Source organism: Oreochromis aureus, linkage group 4 (genome assembly GCF_013358895.1).
Source record: "Oreochromis aureus strain Israel breed Guangdong linkage group 4, ZZ_aureus, whole genome shotgun sequence".
In the NCBI taxonomy this organism is placed as follows: Eukaryota; Metazoa; Chordata; class Actinopteri; order Cichliformes; family Cichlidae; genus Oreochromis; species Oreochromis aureus.
Window position 1 is genome coordinate 13733379 of NC_052945.1, and position 14375 is coordinate 13747753.

The following is a 14375-nucleotide window of genomic DNA, read 5'->3' on the forward strand; positions in this document are numbered from 1 at the left end:
CCTGGCTTTTTATTTTTTCCTGTCATCTTTGACCCCCTCACACACACACTCGCACAGTGAGGGATGAAATTACTTTGTGAAAATGATTGCCTCTGTTGCCTGTTTCCATTATCAAATCGACACACACTGTAGCCTAGCTTGATTCTTTACAACACCTTAACAACAATGCGTGTTCCCACAGGAATCCACCCTGGTGTGTGCGCTGTACTCCATGTGCATTCATGCCTTTTATACTTTACATCGTTTTGTGTGTTTGTACATAAACTATGTGCCATTTCTATGTGTTTATATAGTATGAGAGCTCTTTTAATCCACTTGTGTAGATCTCCGCCTAGAGAGTCTCTCTTTCGCCAGCCCCACTACTCCCACATACTCCCTCCCACATATCCTCCTCTGGTTGGGCTAATCATCGCCTGTCACTTTGCCACCCACACACATGCATGAACATGCACACTAACACACACACACACACACCTGCTCTCCCTCCCTCATTTCTTTTTCTTTTCCTTCATTCGCTGTGTCTTCCATCCTCCTCTTTCTTTATCTCTCTCTCTCTTCATGTAGGTCTGGAGGGAGTGAGCACTTATAACCTCAGTGAGGCTTGTGGGGCTCTCCAACCCTTTTAGGGAAATGTGGTGTTTGTGGAGCTGGAGGTATTTACGACAGTCCCAACCCACCAGCCCTTCTTCATTGTGTTTATATCCATTTGAAGCTAGAGGCGTGTTATTTACGACTAGGCCTGTAGCTAAGGCAGTTTACAGGTTTAAACTCCTCCGGAAATTTCAAGCATTTTGATTCGTCACTGTAACAAGCCCTCTTTTAAATTTCTCAAGACTGGTTGGTTAGATTTCTGCTGTTAGATTTCAGTTAAGTTTCCCTGTTTTTCCAGAAAAAAGTCTTGCTTCAAAGTCTGGTGTGTTGGCTATTCTTGCTCTACTCAGTTGATTTCAGAGTTCCAATTAATATGACCTAAATAAAATTAAGAGTACACATAACTTTGCATGTCTAAAATATTGCCTGAATCATGGTAGATTGAATCTGTTGTCTTGTCTGCATTTTTCATGCAAAATAATTAATTATGCTGCTGCATAACACAGGCTATGTGTATTGTAAATGGACTAGTGCTTTTCTACTCTACTTGAGCACTCAAAGCACATTGTACAACAACCCATTCACCAGTTCACACACACATTTGAACGTGCACTTTTCTCTATGCCTAAGCCCTTTCTGTTTAGCATCTACATGTATTCACACTTCACTCAACGAATCTGGAGCAACTCTGGTTCAGTATCTTGCCCTTTGACACACAGACTAGAGCAGTCAGAGACTTAGCCACCAACCTTCTGATTAGTAGATGACCTGCTCTACCTCCTAAGCCACAGCCTCCCCGATAGTTAGGCTCAAGCCCCCAGTCTCAAGCAGAGAGGAGGCTATTCAGACCTACCTGATGCACAATTGAAAACACTGATTTCTTGCAGCGGTCCATGCCAGCTAGCTTTCAAGATGTAAACTTGGTAGTTTCCCTCTAACCAGTGAAAGTCAGCACATTAGTTTGTAAGACTTGTCTTTGTTATATCTTTGTCCACTTGAGTATCACAGATCTGCATGACTGACTTGTCACTGAAGGTATGCTGGAAGGTTTTGGCCTCTTTAAGACTCAGCATGGTCAGTCTGTTCTTCTTTAAAACTTGTCTGTGCTTGGCTGGGTGTGTTCCATTATGCTGTCCTACATGTTAGCATTTCAGTGCTTTTTCTGAAAACCTGTGCAAGCACAGAAATTTTGTAGATATCATATTGTTTTTATATTTGCTGTGACTTTCATTTACCCTGTCCTCTGGCTAACAATAAAGTAAACTCTCCTTTGGCCATTTGATTTATCTGTCTGTTTTCAACAACCCGGGCAAGAATGTGAAATGCATACACTTTAGACTCCCCAGCCAGAGGAAATCAAATATATTTCATCCCCTCTTATCAGCTTCTCTAGCCTTGCTAATAACCAAATTTTAATAACATCATGTATGATTCAGCACAAAGACATGTCTTTCGGGAAATAACATGCATTAGGAAAAAAAAGGGAGGCAAATATTAAAAGCACACACTCGCACATAAAAACTCATATTCCTCCCAGTAATTATTGTAGAAAAAAGTGGTACACTCTGGGAAAATGAGGGTGCAAACTGATGTAGCATAACTGTCTTTTTTAGGTTAATGGACCTGGGACACAGGCATTAAATATCTGCCTGTAATTTTATGCTGTCTAAAAGACTACAGTAAATGACATGGTTGTTGCTGAGAGCAAATACTGGGACATGAGGAGTTAACTTTGACATGCTGTATTTGAATGAGCACCCATAAGTACACATACTTTATACATGCATGTCTCTTTAACAGTCTCTCTGTCTCTCTTGCTCTCTCTGTCTCTCTTGCTGTCTCTGTCTGTCTTTAGTGTGGCCTACCTCTCTCCTCCTCCAGCACCTGTCCCTGTTTAAATGAGAGCAGAGGAGCTCTTTTCTTAGCTCTGTGCCACCATCCCAGGGGTCTCTGCCTTATCCTGCTCTATTTCTGAGATACGCATTGCATGCTGGGAAGCTAGTGGCCCCTACAGTCTCCATCTACACACATTCACAATGCCCTTCATTTGTTCATGGCAGGGAACGGCATAGTACTGGACAATTTTACTCAAGGCTCAGTGTAAAGGTCACTGTTAAAATAATCCTACACAAAATTGAGGTTTGTGTAGATCTGTCACTTTAATAAAAGGTCACTAAGGTAGACAATGCAGAGATGTATAATCAATATAAACTACACAGCAGCTGTCCACAAAAATGCATATTAGCACATATACTCACACGCATAAACACTATGTTGCTAGGCAACTTGGTGGTTCTTGATAGTCTCATCTGAACTATTAGTTACAGCAATCAATAAGTTTGTTGTACTCAAATGTAGGCTCAGCCATCTGCAAATCTACCTATTTATTCTACCAAATACAGATAGTCAATGGAAAGTGTACCTTAGTGCCCTCTTAAAGAGATGGTGCACACTTTGTTGAGGGTAGATATTCCTAAGTGAGTAAAGAAGTAAAAGCTGATAGAGCCACCTTGAGTCTTTTAATAATATCATATAGCTTAGCCTAATCGGATGCTAAGATGAAGTAATTCTAATCTTAAACGTCACCAGCACAGTGACCTAATGCTGTTGGGTTGTTGTGCTTTCCAATATTCACAAGCTGCTGACCCTGGTCTCTGCTGGAAGTGGGAAACGTACAGGTGCTGTATACATTTTTAAAAATGTATCTTTTACAGAAACAGCTCTGCCTTCAACTGGCTACAGATCCAGCAGCAGCTTCTTCTCTGCTGCAGAGTGCTCCAGTGCATACTTGCCAAAATGTCTGCTACAGTACATTTAAATTCTGCTGGTTAGACTGCTACCGATGAAAACCAGCAGTCAGTGTCATGCCAGTGTGAAAGTGTGATCAAACCAGTATGTCCACATCCGACTTCCATTTATGCAAATCAGATTTTTATGTCATCATTTAAAACCTTGTCTACTATTTTTATGCCATGATCCAAAAGAGAGTGTGTATTTGTAGGTCTGAGCTTGTACATGGGAAATAATCCACTAGCAACAACTCTTAGCGTGTAGCCTATACAAAACAGATCAATGCACTTTAGAAGCCCCAGTGAGTCTACTGTTGTTTCCTCTCAGTGGTGCATTAGTGTACTCTGTGGTGTTTAGATGCCCTGGTTTACATAGAGCTTTCTTTCGGGGTCAAGTAGCGCACACACACTCATGGTTAAAGAGCTTAGTTAGATTTTCAAAGCAACCACTCTTTTTCATTTTCTTATTTCAACATGACTTTGCTCTTTTTTTTGGTTTTGGTTTTTCTTATATTCTTATACCTTTTGATAAAACTATGCTATATTAGGGATTCAAATGTAATGTGAGATAAAGGTTATTGCTCTTTTATTTTGAATGTTCTTTTTGTTTTGTTACATTGTTGTGTGACATGTTACAGCTATGTTCTTCAGGGATTTTCCAGGCCTCTTCACTTTTCCCTGTCCTGTGTCTGTTTGCCTAACTTACCCTAGATTATGTTGAACTTTTTTTTTCACTCTGAAGTTGATACTTTTGATTCTTAGACGTCTTTGTGTCAGGTGAGAGAGACAAAAGAATTCCACATCACAAGCACATTACTGTGCAAAAGTCTTGAGCTCCCCCCTCATTTCTTTATATTTTGGTTTCAAGGAGTCAGACTTTCTTGTAACTTTTGAAGTGTTCTTAAGCAATACTGGAGTTCTCCAGGCTTTCTGATAGTCTCAAGTTTTTCTTTTCAAAGTTTTTCTTTGGATTTTGGCTGCTTTTTTTACTCACTTTCAGTCCAATCCTCTGATCATTTTTGGAGGGAGGTTTCATTTGTTAAGCCACTTAACTTTGACCTATAAGTCATTCATGCTTAAAAAGACATCTAACTGGACAAGTGGAGGACAAAAGAAGTGTGAGGTCCAAAAAGATATCTAAAGCAGATAAACGGTATTAGATGTTGCTATTGCATGCTATTGCACAAGGGCGGTTGTGCAGCAGCAATCAAAGTGTCAGTCATGGTGCCAGGCTTTGTTTGGCTTTATGCAGGTTTCCACTAGTTTAATAAAGTACACGCAACTCTTATACTCCCAGAGGAGACCATGCAAAACATATATAACAGTTTATAGGTATGGGGAGAATGACAGACGGGAAATGGTCTCCTGCAGTGATCCTTTAGCATATGGGTCACTTTTCAACCCAGTGAGCTATGTCGGCACCCCACACAAGTTTACGTTGTCATAAACGTATTGAGTCATGCATGTAAACCCCTAGCTTTACATGCATGACTCAGTGAGATCATAATCCCCTAATTAAAAAATAATTTTAGTGTTAATTCTTTTTCTTTTTAAAATAAAATCATTATTATTCAAAAGATGCAAAAGTGATGCAAAATTTTCTGTCTCTACTGCCCCTGCGGTAGCATTAAATATTCAGAAAAGGCCATTATCTAACTGAAAATATGCATATTTTGGGTTTAAAATTATTAGGTCAGCAGCCAAAAAATAAAGGTTTTGGTTTAATGATGCCAGATCATTTGAATGTGTTGTCTACCTCCACCTCAGAATTAAAGTCAAGATTATGTTATATATTTTTGAACTTTGCCTCACTTCCCATCAGCCATTACATATTTCCCTGTTAAGCCTTTATTATGGCCTACATGCATGACACCATTGCTGGGCAAACTTATATCAGGCTAGTAGGTTGAACAGCTGTGACTGCTAAGCTTCTAATTTAAGCCAGATGTCAAACATGCATCAGTATTTTTTTTTTCTCCTCCTGTGTGAGGCTACATGAATGAGCAAAGTGGGAAACGAGTTCAAACGGAGTTTATCGTTGAGTTTACAGAACCTACGTGTACATGGGTGTGTGTCTGCGTCTTTATGAGAGAAGGAGATGGATGAACTTTAAATACAAGCTGGCCTCAGAAGTTGTGCTTCCACAGTGTACTACACATGTGTAGCATACACCCTGGGCCATCCAGAGTCTCAGCTATTATCTGTGTCTCACACATTATACTGCTGTCCTATTATACTTGCCTACTTACAGTGTAGTTGTTTCCCTTGTGGCTTGGCTTGCCAGGTAGGCTAGCGTTTACATCTCTGCTTAGTCACAGAAACTGTGCGCACACACACATTGTACTTTACTCAGACTCCCCAGGCGAGCCGCACACCACTCTCCTCCCCGGGAGATTTTATATGCGGTTGCAATGATGGTTGATTGTAAGGATGGAGATCTTTCAACTGTGTTTTGTAACACAACATTTTGCCGGCATTGCTTCTCATCTTGTAGCTTCTTCCATGGCAACGACCCTCGCATTATCCTGCTTCCATGACAACCCTTAGTGAATCTGGTTTGACCTTCACCAGTGATTCAGTGTCTCTCCATCCACCTCCATTCTCTCCATCTCTGTCTCTTGTGTTGCAAACTTCCACTTTTTATATTTTTTTTTTCTGCACCATAGCCCACATTCTGTTATTCACTTTTTTTTCCCTCTATCTCCACCTGTGTGGGTGTATCGTGGCTGCTGTTACACAAGCAGTCAATACATCTACACAAGCTGATGTCATACTTCAGGGGACAGTCTGTTCATATGCATGCACTGGAGTCCTGCAGGCATGCTTCCTTCTCTGACTCAGTGGTTTAAGCTAGCAGGCGTGTGGCTGCTTGTTGCAGAGCTGCAGGTGCAGATAAACCAGATCACCTCACAACAAAGAAACTATTGTTTTTGTCAGACAGGGACACAGGCGAGGTTCAAGTGCGCTGGGAAATATTGATACTAGAATGACAAGTCCATTAAAGTTTATTTACCGGTGTTTTTCTGCATATCCCATACGTAGGTGTGTATCTATATCTGAGTTTATGGTGAGCAACCTGTCATGTCAGTCCTTGATAGTATGCGGATATCCTTATCAGGCTGGTTGCTCTAAACACTAAGTGTCACTAGCTTTCGTGCATGATGACACATGTTTTCCGCAGAAACCAATAGCATTGCAAAACACATTCCAATCTTTCTCATTTTTGCTTCTTTATTAATTTTAGATGCAATGCTCTGATGTTAACTGCTATTGAAAGATGCCCACGTTGCTGTTACTGTTTTTATGTGATATTGAAGTTGCCATGGTAACAATTTGTATCCCCAAAGTGTGTGTTTTCTTTCTCTCTCTCTCACTTGTAAAATATGCTTTGACGTTGTACGTACTGCAGTAATGAAACTACAGATGACAGGATGATATCTTTTTGAAAATATGTTTTTGTACCTTTCTGGCTTATTCCAAATACCCTGTTTTGCCTCTTTACTGCCACTGTACATGATGTGTGAGTCTGTGCACTTTTGTCGGCAGCAGGGTGATGGATACTCATTAGTTAATTGATCTAGCTAGTTGAAGCCACCAACAGAATGACAGAGTTTCTAAGCCTGAAGGGCTGTGATCAGGGATGAGTATCTGTAAGCTGCTTAGCAGGCCTGCTGGGAACTGACAGGATGCTTTGGCCTCCTTCTCAACTCCTGTGAGGCGCAAGATCAGCAGGCAGGTTGCAACATGAGCAAAAGGCGTTGCTGTCTAGGGCATTCGGTGATGAGCTCGTCAGGCGTTGTAGTGTCATTGATTGCAGTGAATTTAGCAAGTGATGAAGGAGAAAAAAAATCTTGATAAGATGTCAGTTTTTTTGCTGCGCACACAGGTTTTCTGGTGATAAGCAGGTCAGCAAAATTGTAAAAGTGGAATTTTAATTCTGTCACTTTACTGTATTATAAGTCAGAATTGCTGGAAAATGCAGTAATAAATATCCTAATAAACTACAGTATGCAGTGTTTTGTGCAGTTTAATATGCATCTATATGCTGCTTCTAGATGCTGAATGGGGTTAAAAGTAGCTGTCCTAGAAAAGTGTTTCATTCACTGCACGTTATGCTACTGTTAACAATTTTCTTGCAGAATGCTGATTGCATATCGCAGTTTCCTTCCCTCACACGGTGTAAACACCAAGCTCAAGTTTCGCAGCTCTGTATAAACTTTGGATTTGTGTTTTTCTTTGAATTGTCAAAGTCAGCTCTCTCGTGGTCACTTCAGTGTCACCGACTTGCACTGCGCTTGCTGTTTGTTGCGAAGGAGACCACTCCAAAGCCCTTTGGTGCAGAATAAAAGTTTGTTCTGAAACCACTTCAGCTCGAGTAGCGATTTTTACTTATGGAGCATTTTGAGGTGGGTTGAGATGTGCTCTCCTAGGTCAGTTTTCAAAAAGAGGCTGCAACAGGAGAGGAAATAAAGTGCTCTTTATTGTCCTTATTTGATGTTTTTATAAAATGGTTGTAACATTAATGTCTGCAGAGACAGAGAAATAGAGAATTGTTTTTTACCCACACTCTCATCTTTAACTTTTTTCCAGTCATGCTTTTAATTTATTGAAACCTTTAATTGAAGGTTTCAATACGTACTGCTATGACAACAAACTTTTATTTTATAAATGAAACCAAAACTAAACTCATATCTCAGTGCTGTAGCCACTTACTGAAGTTCTCAATCTCTTCTCATTAAATATAGAGCATGTAGCATGTCTGATAGATCTAAAGGGGCTTTGGAAAATATGTGTCTCATATTTCTGTACATGTATATCTCACACTGTCTTTACACCAGGCCTGTCTTTGTATGTTTGTATGTGTGTCCTTTGCTCAATGTTGCTCTTTGTATTCCTTTTCTTGACAATGCACTGCACATTCAGAAGAGGCAGTCTGTAGGTATATAAACATTAAAACCTCAGTAGCTGCATGACCCTACCTTATCTCTACGTTTTGGCTGTTTAACTTTACTTGTTTATTCTGTGGAGAGTTTAACCTTTCTTTTAGGTGTTTCTTTTTTTTTCTTTTTTCTTTTTTTTGGTTGCACTATAAATTACACTGCCTAGTAATCAAAGAAAGAAAGGCACTATGTTTGATCTCCACAAGACATCAGTATTTTTACCCTTGAACAACTAGATTTAATTTGAGCCTTTTGCTTCCCCCAGATTTTGTTTTTCACTTCATTCTCTTTTCATTTTTCCCCATCACTTGATGTTGCTTCCCTGCCTCGGTTTTCTGCTATCTTGGGCCAAAAAACAAACTTTCATCACATTCTTCATCGTCCCAGTTGCAAGTCACTTGTCCTGTATGTTTGTGCGTCTTGTATTGCTACTGCATGGGCGTTGCAAGATGGGGTCTCTCTGTTTCTTCTCTGTTGCATTCCTCGTTTAATCTCTTTCTTGTTTCAAAGTTTTTTTGTTTTGTTTTTCTTGTGGTTCCCCGTTCTCTCTGTTTTCTGCTCATGTTGTAGAGCACTGTTCATGTGTTTCTTCTCTGTCTCCCTGTTTCTTTCTGTGTAGGGGATGTGCTGTTCCAGATGGCAGAGGTCCACAGACAGATCCAAGTGCAGCTAGAGGAGATGGTTTGTATTCTGAGCTCAAAAGGTTTCTAACTGTGCAGCTCAACACTATATGGTTACAGCTTAAATCTTTTAACAGTAGATCAGCCAAGTTATTACAACAACAATACAAGTATTAGTTTGGTGGTGTGGCTCTGCTCCCGAAACAATATGCCCAGTAATGACACAAATTTTGCCCGGAGCTATTGACAGTATGGGATAAGTGATGTTAAATGAACATAAACTGGTATTGAATGAATAGGCCTGCTGAGGCTATATCATCCACATTGCTAACACAGGAGGTGGTTGGGAAAGTCGAGTGAGTTAATTGAATAGTATGGCATTCTGGGTAATTTTCTTCTTTGGTGCATTATCCAGAAGTTACTGCTGTGCATCTAATACAGAAAAATAATAGAAAAAAGTGCTACAATCATGTCGTTGCCCTTATTGCTGCCCTTTAGTCATTTATTTTGGACAGGGTTTCTTAATTCTGTTTCTCTCCCAATGTATGCCAAAAGTATTCACTCACCCATTCAAATAAATTCAGGTGTTCCAATCACTTTCACGGCCAGGGTGGTGTAAAATTAAGGCATACAGACTGCTTCTACTATTATTTCTGAAAGAATGGGTCACTCTCAGGAGCTCAGTAAATTCCAGCATGGTATCGTGATAGGACAACAAGTCCAGTTGGGTAATTTCCTTCCAACTAAATATTCCACAATCAACTGTTAATAGTATAATAACAAAGGAGAAGCGATTGGAAACAATAGCAACTCAGCCACAAAGTTGTAGACGAGGGCGAATTTTCCATGGCCGAGCAGCTGCAACCAAGCCTTACATCACCAAATGCAATGAGGGGGGATTATGGAATGGGGGGAAGTTGTTTTTTGGAGTTGGGCACAGCCCCTTAGTACCAGTGGAGGAAACTCTTAATGCTTCAACATACCAAGACATTTTGGACAATTTCACGATTCCAACTTTTTGGGGACAGCCCCTTCATGTTTCAACACGACTGTGCACCATACACTAAGCAAAGTCCATAAAGACATGGATGAGCCAGTTTGGTGTGAACTTGGCTGGCCTGCTCAGAGCCCTGAGCTCAACACGCTAGAACACCTTTGAGATTAATTAGAGTGGAGACTGCGACCGAGGTCTTCTTGTCTAACATCGGTATCTGACCTTGCTTCTGAAAGAATGGTCATAAATTCCCATTTCTAAACCTTGTGGAAAGCCTTCCCAGAAGAGTTAAAGGTGCTAGAGCTGCAAAAGGTGGGCCGACGTCATATTAAACCCTATGGATTAAGAATGCCTCTCAAGTTCATATGTGTGTGAAGACAGACAAGCAAATACTTTTGGCATTATAGTGTATATATGCGACTATCTGTGGGGTACCATCTTGAATCTGATTCGAGGAGCAAGAACGACCTGGGTTTAAAGCCTACCACTAATGCACTGCATTATGCATGGTAAAATCCCAAATTTGTTGCAGTTTTAGACTTAAGACTTGTTAAACTCTTTGCCCACATACTCATTCAAAGTAGTAAATCCCTCCACATCTTCACTTTTCAAGCATTCTCCCAGAGGCTCTTGTTATACCCAAACATTTTTCCTGTCTAAGATTAGATTTTTTTCCCTTTCCATTCATTATATAACATCAGTCTTTTGCTGCTTCTGTCCTTTTTCTTTTGTTTGAGTGCTACATGAATTTTTAAAGGTTTAAATGATTTGATAGCCATTGCCTTTTGGTTCATGAATATTTCAAATAGCATTCCAAATTTCTTGGAAACATTGTTGTGGCTTAAACTAAGACATATATGGGATACTAGTAGAGCTTTACCTAAATTCCCATTTTTTGAACATTAAGTTAAATTGACATGACAGGACAATATTGTTGCTGTGTGTTATCTCACTTACCACAGAAAACTTATCATGTTAACTTAAATCTTTTGCGTTTTTTTCTCCAGCTGAAATCCTTCCACAATGAGCTCCTGTCCGAGCTCGAGAAGAAGGTGGACCTGGATGCTCGTTATTTGACTGTGAGTATTTGTATGTTGTGCTTCCAAATCCAGAGGAGAGCGCCACTTCATAAGTGCACTCCATATGTGAGCTTATTTTAACAGTTCATGTAATGTGGCATCGAATTAGTTACGGCTTGATTTGACTAAAATGATTACAGAGATGGAGGTAAAGCTGTGTGTGTGTGTGTGTGTGTGTGTGTGTGTGTGTGTGTGTGTGTGTGTGTGTGTGTGTGTGTGTGTGTGTGTGTGTGTGTGTGTGTGTGTGTGTGTGTGTGTGTGTGTGTGTGTGTGTGTGTGTGTGTGTGTACGTGCGTTTGTGCATGTGTGTTCTGAACTATTTCAAAGTCTGAGACAATTAAAGGGTCTGTCTGGGAAAGGAGATGTTTTGAAATAACATAATAACATTCAAGTCTACTCACCCCGTCAAGGGTAGACTGATTATAATAAACCCCTCCTGGAGTGTGTTGTGTGTAAGCGCTGTGAAGCTGGTCTACATGTGATATCTTTAGAATGAGTGGGTTGCAGCCTGAGTGTAGAGCAGTACTGCTGTGCCTTGTTTTGGGGGATGGGACGCTACCATTATTGTACTGTTTTGTTGGAAGGACCACGTTATGAGCTGCTCCAGCTCCCAGCTACTCACTCACACACACTCTTTATATAACATTGCTTTTTAATGGGGAGAGGTGGGTGTCATTTAACAGGGAGACCTATCAGTAAACTCAGATGGTGTTATATTGAGTTAATATTAAAGCCCTGAGATGTGTTAGAAACCATCTCCAATTGCTGAATCTCTTATACATCTAATATAAATTTCTCATTCTTCTGCAGTTTCAGACATTTATTTCAGGGAATTTCCCCGAGCCTTTAACAACCATCACTTAATATGGACGCCTTTCTGATCTGCTGCAGTGACAATAGTGATCACTTTGCCTCAGACTTTTTGAAATAATCATCTGAAACTTTGACTGAGTTCAGAAAGACTGGAGTGTTTCTCTCTCTCTTCTTCTATTTTGCTTGTGCTTTTGTATCAAATAAGGGTTTGGACTGGATTTACAAGACTGCTCAATCATTAAATCCACATCAGAATTTGGACTGAATAACACTGAATTCCAAAAAGCAAATAGATTACCAATAAAGAGAAGCATCTCAGTCAAATCAGCCTTCAAAAACAAGGGTCACATTCTCAACGCATACCAAAGTTCACCATCTGACCCCTCTGTTTCTAATCTGCTTTAAGCACACAAACCAGTTATCTGTCTGGAATAATACCCAGTGACTGAGAGTTGTGTAGTAAACGCATGAAAGTGTACTGGCTTTAGCTTTAATTAGGGGGTGAATTTCAGTTCAACAAAGAGGATGCTTGGGATATTGCTTTATATACCCTGCAGGGCAAACTTACTCAATAGTCAATTGTTCTGTTTCTACTCACTGCTATGATTTATGTGCTAAAGTGTGTTCACAATAGAGCCACAGCTCCCAGAACTTAAATTAAATGTCAATAGCAGAGCAACAAATGCTGTGTGCACTGCTTTTCTGGAAGGACTGAGGTAATGAAAGGATGGGTTATTCATATTCATTGTTATTGTGTTACAAACGGGGTACCTGTGCACAGACGTATTTTGGTAATTTTTCTTTTTTGAAAACATATTAAACAGAAGGACTTCTTATGTTAAACTATTTAGTAGCGGCCAAAAAAATCCCAGCCATTTTTTTAAGTGTGGTGTTGGGGAGGTCTGTGCTGTTTACAGGATTTCAGTCAAGCTCAATCCTATAGAAGTAAGCCACCCTTTTCTCAGCTATGAAATTGAAAAACCACATGTGTCATACTGCTAGATTCCTGGTGACAACAGCAGCTTCTTTTCTGTGCCTTTTCAGAATACCTAGAATATGCTACCTGCATCTTCAGTGACTTACAGTATGCAAATGTGGGTGTTGAACCCTCATGCATGAGCTCTCCAATTTTGCCGTGTACTGAAACCACATGAGCTTTGTCACACTAGACACTGTTTCTATAGCAACAGAGCTGGTAAAGCCTGGAAACAAAGTTGTTTTGCTCATAAATGAATAAATAAGCAAATTATATTAATCAAAATATATTTCTGGTTTAAAAAAACACTAATGAATAGCTTTTATCATTTTTACAAGCAATCATGCGTTGGTTTGGGGGGTTTTTTTTGTTTTTTTTTAAACATTGCCGGATCTTACTGATTGTTGCCCGTTTCACATCATGAAAATCAATTTTAACCAGGTTGAGAAAGTACTTAGTGACAGCGAATGCTTTAGGAGACACAATCGCAAGCAGTGCAGATGTTAAATTAGTCCAAAAGGACAAATAAAAAGCAATCCCAAGCTTATAAATGATTATGTAAATTGAGTTCATTAAAAAAGACTGCTTTGGGACATTTTTAAATTATCCTATCTTGCAGCATCAGTGCCATACAAAAAGAATTTTCTGGTGTATCATAAAACTGAAGCACATTTCAGAACTCTACCAAATATTTTCTGTGCTTTTGTGCCATGGGTGGAATCCAGCGTTTTGTTTTTTATTTTCCTTCTGAGCCTCAAATTTGCCTGAAAACCTTTGGAAAATGGTTTTCATTCCTGTTACTTACTTGCCTCATTTATTTCTTTGCCTTTTTTTTTGTTCACCCAGACTATTTAATTTGCGGCCCTGTTTTAGGAAGTCTAATTTTGTGTTGTGCACCACTTGCTGCCCCACGTAGGCTGCCCTGAAGAAATACCAGATGGAACACAAGAGCAAAGGGGAGAGTCTGGAGAAGTGCCAAGCTGAACTAAAGAAGCTGCGCAGAAAGAGCCAGGGCAGCAAGAACCCCTCCAAGTATGGAGAAAAAGAGATACAGGTGAGTTTTTGCATAAAGGATCTTCAAACATTTGCAATTATTACAATGAAAGGGCAAAATTTAAGGATGCAAAGCCCCCAAGAACAGAAATGACAAGAACAAAATAGAAAAATAACAAACCAAATCTTGAGTTTCTCAAGTTGGATGAACCGCTGTGCTTAGTTTAAGCAGGATTTCCATGAATTTGGGTGATTTATAAGGTTTGGTAAAACAATGACTTTGTTATCTTTATAAAGTAAAAAGAAGACTCAAAACAGCCAGGATGCGGGTGGCGGTGGTGACGATAAGAGTTCCTGAGTGGGAAGGCAAATAGTAGAGGTTTGATTATGAACTGTGCACCCTTAACAATCTTTATTACATTGAGACACATATGACAAGCACTTTGACAAGAACATGCGTGAGGAAATAACTACACTAATTTATGTACCGAGGTGTGTGCACTTTACTCAGCCAGCATGTTACAGCACAAGGCTTTGATCAATGTTTTAATGGGGTGAGTAAAAGCACAGCCTGCAAATG

General features: G+C 39.8%; 1 protein-coding gene across 4 annotated transcripts in view; it reads left to right on the top strand.

Moving 5' to 3' along the window:
• Positions 1 to 14375, top strand: part of baiap2a (BAR/IMD domain containing adaptor protein 2a) — a 51802-nt gene that overhangs the window by 20300 nt on the left and 17127 nt on the right. For all 4 annotated transcript variants that reach the window (XR_005612819.1, XR_005612818.1, XM_031736474.2 and 1 more), the window contains exons 4-6: positions 8940 to 9001; positions 10942 to 11013; positions 13719 to 13856. Coding sequence is in view for 2 of the 4 variants with exons in the window: in XM_031736474.2 (XP_031592334.1) it covers positions 8940 to 9001; positions 10942 to 11013; positions 13719 to 13856 (272 nt within the window). In the remaining 2 variants the exon portion in view is untranslated. The remainder of the gene's footprint in view (positions 1 to 8939; positions 9002 to 10941; positions 11014 to 13718; positions 13857 to 14375) is intronic.